The 22,467-nt window shown below is 38.7% G+C and overlaps 1 protein-coding gene across 6 annotated transcripts in view; it reads left to right on the plus strand.

Annotated features, from left to right (window-relative positions):
- The first annotated feature begins 3,915 nt into the window (after nt 1-3,915).
- Cfap43 (cilia and flagella associated protein 43) overlaps nt 3,916-22,467 on the plus strand; it is an 88,200-nt gene continuing 69,648 nt past the window's right edge. For 3 of the 6 annotated variants that reach the window (XM_040272725.2, XM_078053287.1, XM_040272726.2), the window contains exons 1-5: nt 3,916-4,371; nt 5,683-5,936; nt 9,794-9,890; nt 17,965-18,132; nt 20,231-20,381. In XM_040272725.2, coding sequence (XP_040128659.2) covers nt 3,944-4,371; nt 5,683-5,936; nt 9,794-9,890; nt 17,965-18,132; nt 20,231-20,381 — 1,098 coding nt within the window. In that variant the 5' untranslated portion in view covers nt 3,916-3,943. Of the gene's footprint in view, nt 4,377-5,682; nt 5,937-9,793; nt 9,891-17,964; nt 18,133-20,230; nt 20,382-22,467 lie in introns of all 6 variants that reach the window. The other 3 variants (XM_040272728.2, XM_040272732.2, XM_040272729.2) reach the window with 1 other exon arrangement.

Genomic DNA, 22,467 nt, shown 5'->3' on the forward strand with positions numbered 1-22,467 from the left:
GGTTGTAAGCAACTTAGCGAGAGCCTGTCTGAAAATCAAAATGGGCTGGGGATGTGTCTCAGTGGTTAGGCACCCCTGAGTTCAATCCCTGATACAAAATAATAATAATAATAATAATAATAATAATTTTTTAGAATGGATTATTAAGAAGGTGATGGAAACCGTAGGAGGTGGAACCTATTGGAGGAACTAAGTCTCTTGGGAGCACGTCCTAGAAGGGTATTTCCTATACCCTGTCCTTTCCTTGTTTTTTCTGCTTCCTGGCTTCTAGAAACTGAGCAGATTTCTTATTCTTCTTTTTCTTCTCCTTCTCCTCCTCCTCTTCCTTTTTTTTCTTCTTTTAACTCAAAAAGTATTAGTATTGAATTTAACAATTTAACAAGATTATTCTAAAAATTTAAATTTAACAACAATTTAACAAGATTATTCTAAAAAATTTACAAGGAATTCCAGAAATCCAAGAATATAGCCAAAACTTTCATGCAAAATCAGATATTTCTACCACGCTCTTCTTTATGATGTTCCACCCCACCTCAGGCCTAGAACAATGGAGTTGGCTGACCACAGACTGAGACCTCTGAAATTGTGAACCCATAAATCTTCTGTTCTTTGAGTTGTTTTTTTCTCAGGTATTTGACACAGTGATGGAAAGGCTGACTAACAGCTTGGTACTTGATGCTCTGCCAAAGTACTATTTTAAGTATTAAGTATGCCACAGTGCAAACTGACTTATGTTTTTATTCCCTAATGGTCCTTGGATTAATTTAAATTAAGTCCATGTTAGAGTCCACGGATGTCAGTGTTCTGCAAAATTGGCTGGGATCCAAGGCTAAAAGCCATCTCAGAAATCATTCTACCCCACTCATCTCTGTTCCCTCTACAACTGCCATCAGGGGTAACTTCTGTCTGTTTTTAACTGTATTTTGTCACTCTTGTAAGTTCCATTGCTTCCTCTTATTTTATCTTTCACTAGATACTATTTTGTCGAACTTTATTGGCGTAGTACCATCCATAGAACCTGTAACATGTGTCTGGGGCAGGGGGCCATATTTTAGAGGGCCCATGCCTTTACTGTGTGGGATCTGGCACTCAGCACTACTCCAGCATCACCATAACTCTAAAGGTCTTCTGCTGTGACTTCATATTTGCTTTATGTCCATGAGACAAGATTTCCTTGCATGAATGCTGTGAGATTTTGTGTGTTGAGCCCCTGCCAACATCTACTAAGGAGTGTGGGAAAGTCTAAATGGCAAAAGTGTTTGGATAACAGAAAAGATAGATTCAAGCATTTGTCGTTCCTTCTTTTCAGAGAGCATGAATCATTCATTCAGTGTTCATTCCTGATAAACTAGGTATCTTTTCCCAGCAGGATCAAAATGACCAATATTTTTTGCCTCTCTGTGGTTCTAGTTTGTGATTCCAGGGGTTCTCATCGATTAGTGTGAAATTATAGAACAAATTCCATTACTCCCACATTTATAAATGCATGCATGTCTAAATATAACATGTATAAAGATTGATACCAATTCTTTCCTTTGATAATTAAATGAACACAGAAAGAAAATTTGAATTATAAACATATTTGTTTAAATAAAATATTTAACAAGATGTAAATTAACTAAAATTTTTTAGCTTTAAGCCATTTTGACTTGGATTCTTTATTTTCTATTCTTATAATTGGTGTTTGATTTTTAATTTTTTTGTATGTTTTAAAATTTGTTTTAATTAGTTACACATGACAGTACAATGACCTTGACATATCATACATTTGATTTTTAAATTTTAAGAAACAGTTTTTTGGGGGAGGTACTGGGGATTGGACTCAGGAGCACATGGTCACTGAGTCACATACCCAGACCTATTGTTTTTTATTTAGAGACAGGGTCTCACTGAGTTGCTTGGTGCCTTGTTTTTGCTGAGACTGGCTTTGAATCCTTGATCCTCCTGCCTTAGCCTCCCCAGCCACTGGGATAACAGGCATGCACCACAGTGCCTGGTGTTATTAAGAACCAATTTAAAACAGTTGAGCAAATGGTTTTTAGGTCTCTATTATTATTATTATTATTATTATTATTATTATTTTCTTGGTGGTACTAGGAATAGAACCCAAGGGTGATTTACCAGTGATCTATGTCCCCAGTCCTTTTTCTTATTTAAAGACAGGGTCTCATTAAGTTGACCTAGCTGTCTTTAAACGTGCTATACTCCTGCTTAAGCCTCCTAAATCTTTGGGATTATAGATGTACACCATTGCCCCCAACTCCATTTATATTCTTTCCTTGGAATTAGGAGTGGGCCTGTTGCTACATGCCTCTCTTGTGAACTTTCTTGGTCCCTTCCATTAAAGTACTAGAATCATATGTTTGATATGTTGTTTGCTTTCCATGTTTCAACCAAGTGCAGCCTCAAGAAAAGGTAAGAAACCTCAGAAAAGAAATTTTATGATAAGATTATGCTCCACAGAAACTATAAAAATATTCTAAAATGTACTCTGAATCTATTAGATTAAATGCACAAAGCAATAACACTAAGTCATTCTTCCTAAGTGACGCAATATCTCTATATAAATGTAACCTCTTCCCATATTATTTGTTCTAAAACTTCTACAAATCATAAAAGGTTTTCTCTTCTTCCTCCTTTTCTGAAAAATGCTCAATTCAAATTAAAGGCCTAATTAAAATTTACAAGTCTACAACATCTCCTGGAAAGAATTCTTGAAGACAGTTAACACTACCTTCGTTAAAATCCACTTGAAAGTTGTAAGCTTTGGGGTAAAAAGTTTAACTTTTCTGAGACTTGCTTTCACTATAGGTACAGTAGGTCTAAATCAGTATATGCTTTAGAAGAACATAAGGTGGAAGGCACAGCCTTATACAAGAAAGTACAAGGATGAGTCTAGGAGAAGGCTGGCTAAAGTTTGCCCAAGAGAGAATGTCATTAGCAGAGGATGCCTATATATGTACTTTTAAGATCATATTTCTTTTCTTCCTATATCAATTTCTAACACTACAAATGTGTAATGAAATGATGTCTATCCCTCCATGGACCCCACCATTAAGGAAAGAATTTTATCTGTTTTTTTTTTCCCTAAGTAACTAGCACAATGCAAGAATGTGTGGGTGATGCTCTGTATATGAAGGAGAGAAAGTGGTGTAAAACAAATGTGAAATTTGTCAAAATCAAAATATAACCACTAGTATTGACCTTCTCAAAAAAAAAAAAAAAGGAATCTGGAGGTGATGGTGATGAAGACAGCATTCTCATTCACAGGATTGCCTGATAATAACTAGCACAAAAGACTTTAACAAACCAACTTTGCAAGAGGCCACCACCTTATGCAAAATGTACAAGGATATCTGCTCATCAACAGTCTGTTCAACCTCAGATCAACACTGCTCTTGATATTAATAATAGGAGTAAAGGATTATTGCTTCAAAATGTCTGATGTAATCCTCCTTATTTTTATCTTTAAGATTTCTCCTTGCCTCAATCTCTTGGAATATGCCTATAGTTTATTATGATCCGTGTATTGTCATTGCCCATTCTCACCTGTTCTCAAATACATTTCATTTTCTTTGGAGAATTTCTCTCTTTGCTTTTTTTTAAGTTGGCAATGGCAAGAAGAAGAGAAAGAAAAAAAAGAAGGAGGGCCAAGAAAAAGAAGAAAGGAGAGGATGAGAGAGGGAGTGAGGAAAGAAGAGAAGCAAAGACAAGCTGCTGGCCGATTCATCATCTTACTTCCTGAAGCCGTCTACTTCCTTGAGGTAGCAGAAAGCACATTTGAAAGTGTTTTTCAGCAACTGAGGGTTGGACATTCTGGATTTAGTCTAGCCCTAAACTTAAGTCCCACCCAGCTTTTAGCCTTGGGTAAGTTCCTTCTCAGTTTCCTTGTGGGTAATACGGGCTGATGGGGTATATGAAGCGTCAATGAGATATTGTCCGTATGGCACTCAAAACAAAGTTTGGCATGGTCAGGACTCAAAATAATAGCTGTTTGAGGTTTGTTAATATTGTAATTATTTGCTTAGGATGGTACCACTTCAGCACCCGTCCCCAGGGGCCCGCCCTCCGCTTCGCTCGCGCTCGCCCATTGGCAGAAACGCGGAAGCACTTCCACCAATCCGCTGGACTCCGCAAGACCCGGACAGGGGGCGGAGCCAATGGGCGCAGAGTTACAGTCTCCTGGATACGCTGTAAACAGTGGAGGTTTCTCGAGCCTCGCAGCCCCAACAGCCGAGTAACCGTTACAGACCCTAACTCGGTCCGGCGCTTGCTGCCCGCCGCCCCGCCCCGCCGAGGCCCATGGCGCAAAGCAGGGAAGGAGAAGAGAGTCCTTATGCTGTCTCTTCCCCCAGCGGCGCGACGCTGTCGGTGAGGTGCGGCGTCCACAGCCCCCGGCCGAAATTAAGTCTTGCGGAAACTCCTGACCTGCGTGCCTTCCCTACCCTCCGCTTCCTCGTACACCCGTCCTCCCCGCAACTTCGCCTTCTTCTCCGCCACCCGCAACCCTCCTCACAGACTCAGTCCTGTGTGACCTTTTATGACCGCTCTTCCTCCCCCTTATTCAAGAAGGGTCTCCAGGCCCCTACCGGTTTCCCGCCTCCCCCCGACCCCTTCCATTTTTCTGCCATTCTGACCCTTGCGCGCTTGCCTTTTATTCCTCTGCACAACCTTTCATTTCTACTTCCTTTCTTTGGCTAAGTTTGCCTGCAGTGACCTGGTTCCCCTGGCCTTTCATACATATCCCCTGCCCCACCCCCATCCCACGGATAGCCCCCATTCCGTTCTTGCAGTATTTAGCGACATTCCCCACCACCACCACCACCAAAACCAAAATTAGGACGTCAAATCCTGTTTTCTCTCATCCGCTAACTGGATTGATGTGCATTCGTAGCTAGCTCTGAAAAGCATAAAGCGTCACACAGATGCAGGTGGTATTTATCTCCTCACCTACATTGGTACCCGGGGTCTATTCAATACAGCATCCTCTGTCCACCCTGCTGTCTCTTCACATTCCTTGAGGTCACTCAACAAACCAGTGCCCTTCTCTGCGTCTTAAAGCTTATCTTAAATATTTAAATAAAAATAGAATCTCTTATCTCAGACTCTCCTTCCTTCCAGCAATACCTAACCACGCACTCCTCACTTAAAAGTACATTCCTTTTATATTCTAACCTATCATTTACATCGACTACACTCTTTGTTTTCTTCATTTATCTGTATTTTTAGGCCTAAATTATGGCCGCATATTCTATGTAAAGAAGAAATTTTCCTATTTATCTTACAACCACAAAGAATGTTGCACTACCCCAAGTTTTTTTTTTTTTAAGTTTTAGAAATTACTGATTATAAAAGAAGGGCCCAAGTTCTTTTTCCTCTGTGTTGTTTTCACCTTTTTTCTTCCAAGTATAGAAGACCCCAGAAATCCTTCTGAGGCTTTCTTAGGCTCATTCAGAGAGGATTTTTTTAACTGAAAAAATTATCAATAAACAGCTCTTGAGAACTGTTCTCAAAGCTAGAAGATGTATGAATTTCTTTTTTAATCTTGCAGGTTATTTTGGCTAGGAAGGCAGCAAAAATAGATGTGTTTCAAACATTTTGATGAGTTTTTGTTCACTTTGTTAAAGAGAAGAAAATTATTTGAAATGTATTATATTGATGGTGACATATCTCTTCCCAAAGATGGGTGCAAGGATTCCCTAAGCAGAATGTTCATTTTGTTACCGAAGACACCATTTGCTACCCTAGTGGGAATTATGTAATATTTATTAATATTGAAACCAAGACAAAGACTGTACTCCAGTGTATTAATGGAATTGTGGGCGTCGTGGCAACTAACATTCCTTATGAAGTTGTGGCTTTTTCTGACCGGAAGCTAAAACCCAACATCTACATATACAACTTTCCTGGATTGACCAGAAGGACCAAATTAAAAGGTATCCTGGGGGAAGTGTCCTCTGTCCATAACTAAAGATTTTTTGTTATAATACATGACCAAATCTAGTTCTCATAAATGAAGGTAGTTTGTATTTTAAAGGTTTTTGTTTTAAATAGAAATCAAACTAAGCACTAAATTTTTAAGTAAGTGGGCTGAAACCCTGCTATTCAAAATGTGGTCTGCTTACCATCAATATTGGTGCTACCCAGGAATCCTTTTAAAATTGCAGAAACTGGTTCCCACCCAGACCTACCAAATCAGAACTTGCATTTTTAAAATTTTTTTAGTTGTAGATGGACACAATGCCTTTATTTTATTTATTTATGTCTATGTGGTGCTGAGGATCGAACCCAGGGCCTTGCATACACGAGGCAGACAGGTGCTCTGCCACTGAGCCACAACCTCAGCCCCCAGAACCTGCATTTTTAACAAGACTTCCCAGGTGAATCATATGAACATTAAACTTTGAGAAGCACTGGGCTAGAATACTGTCCTTTTTCAGAGCAATGACTTTTTTCTTTCCTGATGATTTATTGAAAATTCAGGTGAATTGATGTTTGTATAATTTATAAGGACAAGTCTCACCCATTAAATTGGGATAATGTTAAGGCTGTGGTAACGAAGAAACACACACACACTCATACACACACACACACACACACACACACACACTGTTCATCAGGGTTACCTACTTTTTGACCTACTCTTGACTTATTCATGGATACAGTTGACCAAGTCTGAGCTGCTGTACATCTCCTGATCCTCCATGTAACAATTCTCAAATTTAATACACCAAAGTCAGAAAGTTCATGCTGGCCTTAGTTCTGAAATATTGTAGGTTGAATGAGTGTTTGGGTGACATAGAAAAATGGCACAATAACCTTTATTTAAAATTAAAACATTTTATTTGTGGGTAAATATATCTGTGTTCTCAATAGATTAAGACAACTTTTTAAAATATAATCCATTCTCATGTTAGGAACTGTCCATGTGGACTATAACCACTCTTCACCCTTAAAAATTCCCCAGCTTATTTATTTGTTCATAGCCCTCTGCAAGCAATCAGAAATTAATTCAAGCTGGTGGACAATGTACATACTAAAAAATGAAACCCTAAAAGAATTCACGATGAAAGTATGAATAAATCATCAAGGATACCTATTATTACCACTGTTATTTAATGGTGTAATAGCCAATTCTGATGTCCTACCCAATTCAACAAAATATAAAACTGAAAAAAATATAACTATGGGAAAGCAGCTTATGGGTGATGCAGTAGTCTGCTATGACCAATAAAAGAATTTTCAGTAAGATGGTTACAAAATACATACCCATGTAAGTATAAGATTTAAATACTTAGGAGTAATCCAAAAACATAATAGTGAACTAGATGAAGAAACAATATCACTAAAGCATTTAACTCCATAGAGACATATATTCCTGGCTGGAAAACTTGGTTATTATAAACAAATATTATTTCTAATATTTGTTACAGAAAATAACTCATAGGTTTATTTTATTTTAGAAACAAGGAATACTGAAATGATCCAAAGTCAATCTGAGAAAAAAGAAAAGAGCATAATTTGAAAGAGGATGGAGGCAAGACAAAAGGTCTTTGTAGCATCTTGGTGCTATCATAATTAGTAGTGTGCTTTTGGTACAGGGACCTCCAGGTCTGTAAAGGAGTTGTGGGCAAAATTTAGAAAAGTTAAGCATATGGTGAAGGAAACTCTCAAAAAGGATATGAATTATTCAACAATGATGTTAAGAAAAAAATATTTGAACAAAAGTATCAAATGGGATACTCGTTTAACATATTTAACTCATTTAACGTACATGCTCATTTAACGTATATGCTCATTTAACGTATATGCTATACGTTAAAGCATGTATCCATTTGAAAAGTAGAAGAAAATGTGGTAGAACACAGAAATGATTCAAACACAATTAAAAATAAAAGATTCACATTTAATTACATACAAATTTAAAGCTTTTTGAACATCAAAAATACCTTGCAAAATTAAAAGACAACATGCCAAGGAAAATATTTGGAACAAATATAATCAAATATTTTCAGAGAATTTATGAAACTATAAGTAAAAAGACAAACATCTCTGGAGAAAGATGGAAAAGGAACTTGCCTAGACAAAAGATTACAAATGACCAAAGACATCGAAAAAGTCCCATCTCAATATTCACTTTAAAAAGTGTAAACTGAGATGCTGTTTTTATGCCAATTGAGGTCACAATTTTTTAAAGATCATGATTGCTAGGCAGAGTACAGTGAAATTGGTGGCATTCTTTTTTGCCAAAAGTGGGAGTATTAGCTGATAGAGTCTTTCTGGGAAATATTTACAAGAAAAAGAGTTCAAGTTTAAGGAAATACAGTAATCAGAAATGTGGTCAAAGATTTGCGCAAAGAAGTTTCGAGTAGGGTCATTATAGCTAAAGATGGAAAATAACCCACATGCCCATATGGATATGGTTAAATAAGTTAAAACCTCCAATAAAGGGGTATTATCACAAGCACTAAGGATTACATTTTTATAGAAACATTAATGATCAAATGCTCACATAATATGAACAAAAAAAATAGAACTCAACTGTATGTATAACCCAAATTCCATTGTAAATGGAGTATTTATTATATATAGTATTCAAGCCATGATTATAGCTACAAAAGCTACATTTAAAGAACATGTACTTTTAAAGTGAATAAATAGAGGAAAATACCAGAAAGAAATTTTCCAAATTTGGTGATAGAATCACAGAGAATATATTTTCTCTTCTCCTCCCCCCTTTTTTGTATTTTCTTCAAAAAATCATATTTTTAATTTAAAATGTATATACAATTAATAGTTTTCAATTATCAGGGGCAACTGTATAGCAATCATTCTATTAAGGCCTCATCCACAGAAAAAATTTTATTTTTGCATGGATGCTTCATTAGTATATATTGCTTTCTTTGTTAATTAGACTATGCTAAATAGATTCAATTAATGGCAAATTTACATTTTAGGATTATATTATGGTCAGGTAAAATGAGAAAGGCAAAAAAATTGGAAATGGGGCCATTGAAAATACATAGATTAAGTGATGAATATAAAGGCAGACCAGAGCACAGGCAAAACTTGTACCTGTAGACCCACCTGAGTAGAAAAAGCGAAGGAAATCACACCCCCAATCCTGGGAAGCAGAAACAGACACTACCCTTTCTCAGCATCCCCAGGGTGCACATTTTAAACACTGTTATTGCTGAGACTTTAATTTCATTAAGTCATTGAGGCTGGCCTTGAACTTGTGATCCTCCTGCCTCAGTCTCCCAAATTGCTGGGATTATAGGTGTGCACCACCACACCCAGCTCTTTTAAAGTAAAGTTGCATTTCTTTAACTTGAAGTACAAATCAGAACAGAGCTTTTTGAGGTTCCAAGAATTGGAAAATATTAAGCTGAGGGGCTAAATATGGCCTCGAAATAGAACATGGAGATAAGCTAGAATTATTACTACCCCTCAAGGTAAAATTTGAATAACTGTTATTGATGAGATACTTCATGGCTCTTGGGTTATTTCAAATCATGCTAGGACATTTATGGTGCAGTATCCTCCATTCTGCAACAAAGTGTAGAGACAGTGACTGCTGGTCTTAATTCATTCTAATATCTTTTAAAAATGAATCTTAACTCTACTCCTAGCTTTCTGTTCATAGTCTTAGAAGTCAGCCAGGGGATCTCTTACTCCAGTTGTTTAAATGCTTTAGAATGATGTAAAGATCACTAGAAAAGAGAAACAGCTATAAGACCATAGTTAATCCCAACATGCCAACCAAATCCTTGTAATGGATTTTATATTTTAGGCAACATTCTTCTGGACTACACTTTACTTACCTTCAGTTACTGTGGCACCTACTTGGCTAGTTACTCCTCTCTTCCAGAATTTGAACTGGCCCTCTGGTAAGTTTCAGCATCCTGAAGAATTCCTTTCACTGGATTACATTTGAATCTTCTCTTGGATTTTATCAAAGGAAATATACATTAGAATCTGAAATAAGGAAAAATGGAATAAATAAAAATCCCGATTGTAAGGTCTAATATAATTGTTACATTTAGACATAAAATTAGGCAGAGCAAAAACTATAAATAATTTAATGATTGACTTTCTCTTTTTATTAAGATGCTGCAATATTTCCTTTGTCAGGTAAAGAAATAATATATTATATGTATGTATAAGTATATTCTTATAAATATGTATAATTATACACCTTTTCTTAACATATGATACTGCTGAGTTGTTAGCATGTTTTCAATGAACGCTGAATTTGAGATGGTCTCTGCATTAGACCTGCATTTGAAGTAATTGTGGAGACATTAGAACAATTATTTGCTGACAGTAGAATGATATCCTGCCACCTTTATAACAGTTGCCTGTGGATTAGACACATCTTGATCCATGCTGGCTCATTTCCCATGGCCAACTTCACAGCTGCATTCACTCTTCTATCATGATATAAATCCATGCAGGGGGGAATTTGTTTTATTAAGGGAAAGTACAAAATGTTCTAGAAATGACTGAGGACACTGGTACTTACCAGCATTTCTTGTACAAAAATGTAAGAATCTAGATTCAGAGAGACATATGTATTTAGTTTATGTAGAGTTTTACAGAACAGTTGAGATATAATTAACATATAACAAACTGCTCATATATAAAGCATACAATTTAAGTATCAAATTACATACACACCTATGAAGCTGTCACCATAATCAAGACAATAAATGTACCCATCACCCTGCAAAATTTCCCTGCACTGCTTGAGATCCTCCTTACTGCAATATATACACTTATCCCTGTCTGTCCTGTCTCTACCCCATTTCCAAGAAATTACTGATGTGTTTCTATCATTGTAGATTGTTTGCTTATTCTAGAATCTCACAGAGTTAGATAGTGTATATTCTATTTTGTCTGCCGCCTTTCATGCAGCATAGTTGCTTTGAAATTCACCCCTGTTGCTGTGTATCTAAGGTTGTTCCTTTCTAGTGTGTGGTATGGGGATACCATAATTTGTTTATCTTTGTATTTGCTTGCTAAGGCTTTTGTCATAAAGTACTGCAAATTGAGTGACTTTACCAACAGAAATGTGTTATCTTACAATTTAGGACAGAAAGCACGCTGGGAGAGAAGACAAGGGCATAGGTTCTGATGGCTCCAAAAGCAGAAGACTACACTTACCTTTCATACGTGCAACCTGTGAATGCTAAAAATAGCACTGACTAGGAATGAACAGGTCATTTAAAACAACAGACTTGGGCCTGAATCCTGGCCTCATAAATAGCTAGCTGTGTGATTTTGGAGAAGCTGAGCTTCAATTTCTCCTCTACTAAATATTTTCTAAGAATTCACTCAGTATAAGCACAATATCTATCAAGGTATTTATTTAAGTCAGAGAATAAGAAGTCATCATCTTTAGGCTAATTCTGGACTGGAATATTTTTTTTTGGGTCACAGAATATTTTATAAATTGGAAACTCTTAGAGAATAAATTATCTGGCTTCTCTTGAACACGGGCAACTCTGGACCTATGGTCCCACAAGGCAGTAGTCTCATATGTGTTATTGTGCGTGGTTGCTTACTCTTCTAGAAGGTCACAGTGGCTTCTACAATCCCAAATGGGGGCCATAAACTGCCCATAAGGCAAGGATAGCTCTCCTCTTGTTTTTTTAATTAAAGTTTTATTGGAACATAGCCATGCTTAATTGCTTATATATTGTCTATGTCTGCTTTTGTTCTATAACACCAGAGTTGTGTTCTTATAGGAATCATATATGGATCACAAAACTTGGAAATATTTACTGTCTGGTTCTTTATAGAAAGAGTTTACTACCCCCTGACTTAGAAGTGTATATTCAAGACATTTCATTCCTTTGCACTAGTTTCCTGGCCCCTATGGGCAGCTGCATTTGCTCACTGGAATCCAGTAAATGTTTATCCCCTGATTTCTGCTGGGTATATAATGTCTCTTTTCTTAGGCATCTTATAACATAGTTTGGGGAAGCCTGAGACTTCTGTAATGGGTGAAGCATTTTTGATAGACAAGGTGGGACAGAGACTTAAGGGCAGTCTCTCCCCCACACTCCCATTCCCCTTTAATTTTTGCATATCTCAATATTCATGAAAATGTCTATTTAGGAGTCAGTGTTGGAGGAGAGAAACAAGAGGGCAGGGGTGAGGAGAGCAGAGGAGGACAGAGCAGCTGCTGAAGGGAGACCAGAGATGACTCTGTTGTGAGGAGATTCTTCTTGAGGCCAGGCACTAGTACAGATGCCCTAGGGCCCCATGAATGAAAGTAGGCAGAGCTGGGAGATGGACTTTTCTTTAGATTTCTGCTGTGGCACCACAGGTTCTGGAAGCTCTGGGAGCAGCCTTGTGGCACCTTAGGTTGTTGCATAGAATATGTGAGTGGGATTTAATCCTATGATGGGGGACCAAGAGCCTGAGGCTTCACCAAGAGGTTTTGCTGGGGCAAGAGGGAGCTGTAAGATGAGCAGGGAGGAGGTGACAGCAGCTCACCAAAATAAATACATTACATTTTATTGGAACATGACCAGGCTTTGCCCTTTATCTAACACTCCTTGGAATGGAACTTTGTTATCACAGTATCCTGATTGATAACCCCATGTAATAAAGGCAGGCGTGACTTTATAAATTAAACTTGGGAACAGATATATGATGTTGCAATTGAACCCTGATTCAACCCCTGGAAGGAACTATGTCCAAGGAGAATTTCACCTTTACATTCTAATGTTTAAAGAGAACACAGTGGAGTCATGTATTATTTCTATGATAAAAAATGAGAATTTGAAAAAATATATTTCAAAGTAAGAAAAGAATGACCTCATGCTATAGTCACAGGCTGGGGATGTCTGGGATATCTGGGATCCATCAGCAAAGGGCATTAGGCAGACCCACTGCTATGCTCATCACCAGTTTCATCAGAGAATGAGATTTCAAATGGATAAACTCATTTAATCCCCACAAAAATCCATGGGACATCCACACTGGTTAGTCCTCACTTTAAAGAAAGCAAGCTTCAGAGAGATTAGACATTAAAACAGAATTTTCAAACAGTTGGTGAGCATGCAGAGAAGTTTTATATTTTTCCCTAATAATGGAACCAGCAGGAAGACAAAAGAAGCTATTCCTGTCACAGTCCCTTTAGATTGGATGGCTTATAAACAACAGACATTTATTTCTCCCAATTTTAGAGAATGGAAATCTGAGATCAACACACTGGCAGCTTTTGTGTCTGGTGAGAGCCTGATTCCTGATTTGTAGATGACGCCTTCTCCCTGTGTCCTCTCACGGTGGAAGGAATGAGCTAACTTTCTGTAATCTCTTTTATAAGGGTAACAATTGCTGGGCACACTAGCACAGGCCTCTAATCCCATTGGCTCAGGAGGCTAAGGCAGGAGGATGGAGAGTTCAAAGACATTCTCAGCAACTTGGTGAGGCCCTAAGCAACTTGGTGAGACCCTGTCTCAAAAAAGAAAAAGGGTTGGGAATGTGTGTTAAGTGCCCCTGGGTTCAATCCCCAGTACAAACAAAAAGAAGGTGGGGTAACAATCCCCTTCATGAAGGCTCTGTCTTTATGACCTAACTCTTCCCCCAAACCATCCCCTATCCACCCCCAACCAGAGTTAGCAAAAAGAATGACTCAAGAAAATTTCTAGGTTGCATGCAAGAATGGTTAACTTTCCAGAGGTCTCTATAACTGTAGCAACTTTAAACTGAATTAATCTATCAGGCAATATAGTCACAGCATTATATCTGTTCCAGAGTTTAACTTATAAAATCATACCTGCCTTTATCACATGGGGGCTGTCAATCAGGATACTATAACAATAAAGTTCCATTCCTAGGAGTGTCAGACAATGGTGAAAGCAAGGCACAAAGTCTGTTTTATGCTTCTGTTATGTTGTAAAATGCTTTCTGGCATAATATGAGAAACTGAACCAATGCAATCTTTTCTTTCTCCAGTTTGAATTTTATATGAGCCACTAGCTTAAATTTAAACAGCTGGTGAATTGCTGAGTGGGGTTAAAACTTGGAGGGGTCTGAACATTTTCATAGCTTCCCATGGGAGCATGGAGAAGGGGCCTCTCATCTGAGGATGGCATGGGTGGTCAGGGAAGGCTTCCTGGGGAAGGGAGATGATGTTCAGGTCAATACCTGTCTTAGTTTGCTAGACTCATCATAGCAAAGTACCACAAAAAAAACCCCAGAAATCCATTGTCTCAAGTTGAAAGACCAGAATTCCTAGATCAGAGTGTTCATTCCCTCTGAGGGCTGTGAGAGAACCTGTTCCATGCCGCTCACCAACTTCTGCTGTTTTTGGCCATCTTTGGCGTCACCCAGATTTCTTCTTCTCACATGGCATTCTCTCTCTCTCTCTCTCTCTCTCTCTCTCTCTCTGTGTGTGTGTGTGTGTGTGTGTGTGTGTGAGTGTATGTGTGTGTACATCTGTTTCTTAATGTCCCCTTTTTATAAAGACACCAGTCATTGTATTAGGGCCTACACTAATGGCCTCAGTTTAGCTGGATTAACTCTGGAAAGACCCTGTTTCTAAATAAGATCACATTCTGAGGATACTGGGATCAGGACAGCAGCATATGAATGGGGGGGGTACAATTCAACTTAAAGCAACACCTAAACGTTGAGTAGGAATCAACCTTAAATGGTGGGAAGGAAGAGGATTTCAAGCAGAAGGTTCTAATTAAGAGGGCATAATAAGGGAAATGAGATTAGAAATGAAAGAGGCAAGTCTGGAGGGGTGGTCTGCAGCCAGCTCAGGAGCAGCCTTATAAATAGGTGATCATAGTTGGTCATGCAAACAGGACACTTTTGAGACTGAAAGGGTATGTTATCAATAATTAATATAGAGAACAGACACAAACTGGGTTTATCCTGGGCATTCTGGGAAAGGGACTCACCTTACATATAAGCCATGCCAACGGGCACATCCTTTATCCTTAAGGCAATGGGAAGCTGTTATGAGGTTTTAAGCAGGGATGCAACATAAGCATATCTGCATTTAAGAAGACTGCTTCCAGCCATATTTCGGAAGGTATATTGCAGGCAACAAAGCATAAACATCAGTTTGGAGGCCTGCTGGTCCAGGGCAGAGATGAACATGGCGTGAGTGAGGAAGGGACAGTGAGGATGTTTGGGGGGTGTTTAGGAGTAACATCATAAGACCTGGTGACCTACTGAATATTGGGTGTGGTGCTGAGGGGGAGGAATGGGTTGAGGGCTAAACCTAGAATTGTGACTTGGGCAATCTGGAGACATTACTCAGAAAGATATTGAGGGCCTAGGAAGAGACAAGTTGAAAGAGGCAGGAGGGGAAGAAGAGTTGAGGGGGCAGGCAGAGTTGAAGGTGCATGAGGTATAAATGGAGGTGTCCATTGGGTAGATATCAGTCAAGGTTGGGGTTGATTTGCTGAAACAGAAACACAAATCACCAACAGAAGTTTCTCTCCCATGCAGTTGTCTGGATTCGAGCTGCCCTTGGATAGTATTGGTAGCTCCTCAGTGCTGGTGGCCAATCTCCTACTATCTTATTGCTCTGTCATTCTAAGGTGTTGCCACCATCTCCAGTCTAAAATGGGGTGCTACTCATGTATTTTGAGAAGCTAGAGAGAAGAGGAAAAGATGAGAGGGAGGGCATAGACTTTCTGTTGCACACACCACTGCCACCTAATCCCATTAGCAGCTTAGCCATAGCCAAAAGGGATGTTGGGAAATATGGTCCTCACTGTGGGCAACCATGTGCCTAGCTAAAATCCAGGGGTTCTGTACTTAGAGGAAGAAATGGCTAACAGATATTGGAGGACACACATGTTTATGCAACGAAATATCCATGACTAAAGCTTAGCAGGGAAGGCTAGAGATCATTTTGGGTATTGTTGAAGCAAATTGATCATTCAAATGTCACAAGTAGAGTACTAAAGAGAAACTAGAGGAACACCCATCGAAGGGACTAAACAAGGAAGAGGAACCCCTGAGGAGATTCATAAGGAGCAGACATAGAAGGAAGAGGAACACTAGTTGGGAAGGGTCCTAGAATATGCCGCCTCCTGGGTTCTACAGAAAGCATAACTGAAGCAAAACCCACAAGCCTGTTCTTTGATAGGAATCACAACCCAGGGGGATGGTAGGAAAGGAGAAGAGCAAATATGAGAGAGAATTACTTTGCAGCCATCACTGGGTACCATGTGCAATTGATTACGCTACTGAAAGTGGCCTTCAGAGATGCTTTATGAACTACTATAAATACAGACTGTCCCCAGGCAATGAAAATGACTGAAGAAGGGAAGAAGAAGAGACAAGAATTTATCTGCTGACTCCTGTACCCAGTTGATCAAAGCTTCACAACACAGCATGTTGATTCACCTGCACTTTCAGTTTTCTTGCAACCTCTTACACCTCGTGCCCAGGTGTGCTGGCTGAGTAACATGAAGCTAATCAAAGCAGAATTGTCCACAGAATTGGAAAATCACTGAGTCAATTTAACAAAACCAGAGAGGTAGTCAAGCACAGTTGAGCCAAAGAGAATATGAAGTGCCCCGTATGAGGAATATGAGAATCCACAAGGTAGCTGCGAGCAATGTCAAATTCTGCAGAGGTAGAGTTGAACAAAAGTGTGCCTGTAGGATTTGGGATGAAGGTAGACATCTGTGTAGACATCTCGAACAGTGTCCAGGGAATGGTGGTTGGGAGAAACAGACATTCTGGGGTATGAGAGAGAGGGACTAAGGGAGCAAGTTTAGCACAAATCACTTAAGAAGTTAGGCATGGATGCCTGGAATTGAAGGAAGCCTTTTAAAATGATGGTGCAACTGAGCACCTACATGTTGATAGGAAGGAGTGGCAGGGAGAGGCTGAAGATGCAGGAGAGAAGGAGTCATAGATAAATGAATGTTCTGAAGAATTCAAGACCTGTAGGATTCAGCACAGGTGGTGAAATTGGCCTTTGGTAGGAGGCAAGACACATCCTCCATTATAACAGGAGACAAGATATAACCCTAACGGGTGTGGAAATTGACAGCAGGTATTGGTGGGGGGTGGAATTCTCAGGTAATGATCTTTGTGGGAATCAAGACTACTTGCTAAAACTGAGAAGAAGATAGAAGAGTTAGGGGCTGTAGGAGAGAGAGTATTCAAAATGCTTGCATAGGCAAGAGACCCAACCAGAGAAACAGCAGGATTGGAGTTTGTACCAAGGGTCCAGTGGGAGTGGTAATCACAAGTTCATGGTATCACTGACTGGCACAGCCCTGTGACCTTTGTTCCTATGTCCCCAGCTGTCCATGCATTGGTTGTATCCACCCAGGGTTGACAGGCTCTGCCCAGTATCTGCGGCAGAAAGTCAAAGAATCAAGGGAACCAAAGACTGTAGCAAGAGAGTAGTTGATGTGGTGGTCGTGGAAGACAGTGAGAGCAGGACAGAGCTGATTGACAAATTTAGGAACTACTAGTTCCTGTTTCCTGATGAATCAATTTTAAAATGCTACAGTTTTGATTTTAAAATCTCAGTAAATGATCAATTAACATTGATAAGTATGGTATACCCAAATTCATATGGGGTATTCATTCACAGTGCTTAGGAGTTTGACACCACATATATTTTTCAGCAAATGTGATGATATATTCCATTTTCTAGATTTGGCTGAGTTAAATGCAAACTGAATAAACAGAATAAAATATGCCTGCTGTAGCATAAGACAGTGTGACATTTTAAAAATAGTTATTTTGTTTCTTAAAGGGATTCAGTATAATGATAAGCATACTTACAAATTTTATATCAATGTCATAATATAACACATATATAAATATGATTATATTTTAGTTATATAAATTATATTATAAATTATGTCCCAATTTATGTATTTTATGTATTAAAATAATTAGATACATATTCTGAAAGCATGATTTAAACTAACTTTTCCTCAAATGTTATTTTCCTCTAAGGAACTGGGAATCCAATGTCATCTTGTGCAAGAAATCCCAGCCTGGTCTGGATGTGAGCCAGCTGTCTTTTAATCCCATGAACTGGCGCCAGCTCTGCTTATCAAGTCCAAGTACAGTGAATGTGTGGACCATCGAAAGAAGTAACCAGGAGCATTATATCAAAGCAAGGTAGGAGGCATTGTTACCACACAACCACCAAGTGGTGGTCTTTGTTTACATACATGTAATATGGCTGGGTCAACTGGATAAATCAAGTGGCTTTAAACACACATACATACACACATGCACATGCTCATGCATGTACATGCACACGGAGCTTAAGTTATAACATCTTTCAACATATATCATTACCTTAGAGTGGTTATTTGCAGTTCAGAAGATTCTCTTTTTCATTTCCCAATGAGTTTCTTTTTAGTATTGAGTCCTTTGAGAGCTTTTCCCAACATGGTTTAATTTAGCAAAATTTGATTTGTACCTCCTATTTTGAAATACTATAATTGTACACAAAGGACATTCATGATGCTCTAGTAAAACATCAAAAGTAAGAAACTGTTAGAGGAAATATACAGATTACAATCTACATTCAGCCATATTACCCACAAAGAAGTGGTTACATATAATGGAGTCACTATATGTTTAAAAGAAATGGATCAGGGCTGAGGTTGTGGCTCAGTGATAGAACACTTGCCTAGCATGCATGAGGCACTGGGTTCAATCCTTAGCACCATATTTTTAAAAAAGTAAATAAAGTTTAAAAATAGGTCAAAGAAAAATTCTGGAACAAATTGTTGACAATGGCAATAGATGATGATAATGGATGCCTCTGTCAAAAAAAAAAAAAAGTCAAAGACTCAGTGTGCCACTGAACTGACCACTTCCATCCTGCTCCAAGTAGTCAAAAAAAAAAAAAAAACCCAAGAGATGTTTAACAGATGTAACCTTAAAATTGCAATTTTTAAAAAATTGCCTTAAGTGATGAGTACATCTACCCCCTCACATCCCCCTGCAGAAGTTTTCAAGCTGGAGAGCTCTAAGCAAGGCCCTTCTTTCTGCTCCCTACTCTGCATGTCCTAAGCCAAATCTACCTCTAGGCAGAGTCGACACACTGCTTCTCTTAACAAAGTAGGTGACGTCTCTATCAGAACCTTGTCAGGGCAGTCACTAATTTATCACACCTCTGTCTCCCTTTGCTTCCCTGGAATACACTACTCTAGTTGTGAATGTTAACTTGTATGATTTTTTGATAAGCAGATAAAGTGGGGATTGTCCTGATTCAGGTAGCAAGTGGGATTCAAAAACACTTAAAGCCTTACATTTAAGTACTAGGTACTTTATGTCTCAAAATAATTTTTCATTTATAACATATAATCAAGAAAAATTTAAATTTAGTGTATAAGGCCACAAATTCTCCAAACCCACTTTTCTAACCATACTATGGATTAAAAGCTGACATATGATAAATTTAAAAATTAATTCTTAATATGAGAGGTTGCAACGGTAGCTGAATGCAGACTACACATGTTTATTTTAGCCCACAGTGTTTTTTATTTGTATTAGTTGCTAATGTTACATTTGAGACATTTCTCATACACATTCAGGTTATGATATTGTCTTAAAAGTTCGGAATAAAATTTCACACAGGTCAACAACCCTCTTGGCTGGAACTAAGTGATATCTGCCACCTTTACAAGGAATATTTTCCTATCGGTTATAGTCCCTCCCCTGCCAAGTCACACACTCACCTGCCTGACCCGTTAGCATTAAAATTTACAATTCTTGCTTTAGATTATTAGCTTTGGAGAATTTTGATAATCCCTAGTTTCATAATTTATAACTGGGCATAACTTGTCCTTTATGACATATTATTTATTTTAAGATATACCATTTGGCTTTTATCTTTTCGTGTGTTTTTAGGTATAAAAACTTCTGACTTCTGGCAGTCCACTTCCTCTGTGGCTTTTCCCTCTTCTCTCTTACTTTGGCTGTTAATCATACTCTCTCTTGGCTCTCTCATGTGCTGTCAATGAAAATGATGCCAACATCTGCATCTCCTGACCCTGGATCTACTTGCCAACTTCCACCCAGCATCTCTACCTGGTTGCCTTCCCTGATCCTCATTAGTATGTCCAAAACCAAAATCACACCTGGGCTCCCTGCTCTGCCACCACCCTCCCAATCATCCAGACTAGACACTGATAAACAGTGGTTGCATCAAAGATTAGTTTCTGTTAATCTGATAGTTCTGATGTTTCTTTTTTTTGTACAGGTCGGTAAAACTGCCTCTAGAAGATGGCACATTTGTTAATGAAACAGATGTGCTTTTCCCCCACTCATTGCCCAAGGATCTCATCTACGGACCTGTGCTGCCACTGTCAGCCATTGCTGGGCTAGTAGGTGAAGAGGCAGAAACTTTCCGGGTAATGACCTTGTTTGCCCAACAGTTGAATGGCTCAGTGGATTGTCTAACTGTGGCATGAGGCATGTAGGATAGCTGGGATCCTCCTGGGTTTTAATACAGATTAGCCACAGAGAGTGCTAGAGACAAAGAATGGAGTTTCTAATCTGGATGACTGGGAGGGTGGTGGCAGAGCAGGGAGCCCAGGTGTGGTTTTGGTTTGGGACATAGTAATGAGGATCAGGGAAGGCAACCAGGTAGAGATGCTGGGTGGAAGTTAGCAAGTTGTTCCAGGGTCAGGAGATGCAGATGGTGGCATCATTTTCATAGACAGCACATGAGAGAGCCAAGAAGGGAGTGTGATGAACAGGCAAAGTAAGAGGAAGAGGAAAAAGCCAGAGAGGAGGTGGACTGCCAGAAGTCAGGAGGAGAAAGAGGAGTCTGAGAAGGCCTGATCCCAGAAGTAAAAGCAAATCCAGGAGAGAGGAACATAGAAAAGAGTGGAGAAAACTTTCCAAAGGGAGAGTTTGTCAAAGGCTGCACACTGGTTCATTCCGTCAAGTCCTTCTAAGTAGTGACAATGCTGTTGTAAGCAATGAGGATCACATGGTGACCAGCCAGGCATAATCCTCAGATGGTTGATGTCCTTGTCAGGAGAGACAGCATTAACAACTCAAGAGCAAAGACAGACATAAAATTGTTGCAAAATGTGATGATTGTGGTAACAGGATAAGTGGGGATGGGGTGGCAAGAAAGGGATTCCCATATGCTGGTTGAGAAAGGCCTTTGGGAAGAGTTTTACACCAAGACTTGAAGTGTTACAAGCAGAGTTAGTGTATTGGGTAGATGGAACTGCATGTGCAATGGCCCTGGGGGAGAAGAGGGTTTGGCATGTTTGAGGAACTGACAAAAGACCTGTATGTTGAGAGCATCAATGAGGACAAAGAGATAAATGAGATGTGTGGTGACGCTCAAGAGGGAGACAGGGCACAGTCAAAAGTGGTGCAAGACCTTTGGGGTGCAGGCAAGGAGCTTCACTCTTGGGATCCTTTGTGTTATACTGATGCTTGTTTTAAACTGTAAGTGGAGGATAAAAGTGGTGGAAGTTTCCAAATGTTTTTGACCACTGCAGAAAATTGAGCTCTAAATATTAAAAATAGCTCAGTGTGAGAATTGTAAAATCTCTCTGACAAGTAAGAAAAAAGAATCATACCCTTTGGTTTCCTCGAATGAATGACAATGATTGGTTTTTTAAAATTAGATCAATTAGAAAATTGATCCAAGATATAATGACAAATTCCTTTGTTTTGATTATCTTCACCTTGGAAATATCACCACACTCAGCCACAGGAGGGCAGCAAAGCAAAAATAAATAGAGGAACCTATGGTTATAGGTTGTGTTTAGTATTTGGTGCCTAGTACCGGCAAATTCCAACTATCTCAAATGTTTTCTTTTTTCCTACAGTGATTTTCTACAGGAGCCCTCATCTTTCACATTTTGCACCAATATGATAAATCCTACATTAACATTTAAAATCCAGGCAATTGTTCTTATTAGTGGAAAATGCTATGAAACACTTCCTTTAATTATTTTATGTGGAATTATTATTGCTAAAAATGCTCATAATAAATAGACGTATTTATTTCCTAGGATTTTTGCACCCAGTGCATTTTAAACTTCTTCTGAAAGCAACAAGTTATAGTTTGACATCTCTTAGTCATACAGAGAATACCTTGCATTTGAGTTAGGAATTAATTTTCCCAGTAGTTTAGTTTTTTATTTTATAGTTAAATAAGTGAGGAAAATGGCTAAAACATTAATGGTTGTGCAGCAAGCAAAAAGCATGACTAAAATAGATCTCAAGTGTCTTGATTTCATTCCTTCCTTTGAACGTCATTTCTTGTGACCTGAGTGCTAGTCACAGAGAAATTAATAATGACTTAATCTATATAACAATCTTAAAACTTACAAGCTGTGGACTTTTACAATATTACAAAAATTAAATAATCCCATTATCTTTCTAGTCGTTAATGCTAGAAGTACACATTATAGGCCTTGAAATAGTCCCGAGTCACATTACATAACTTATTTAGGGCATTAAAAACAT

The sequence above is a fragment of the Ictidomys tridecemlineatus genome, chromosome 1 (assembly GCF_052094955.1).
Source record: "Ictidomys tridecemlineatus isolate mIctTri1 chromosome 1, mIctTri1.hap1, whole genome shotgun sequence".
Classification (NCBI taxonomy): domain Eukaryota; kingdom Metazoa; phylum Chordata; class Mammalia; order Rodentia; family Sciuridae; genus Ictidomys; species Ictidomys tridecemlineatus.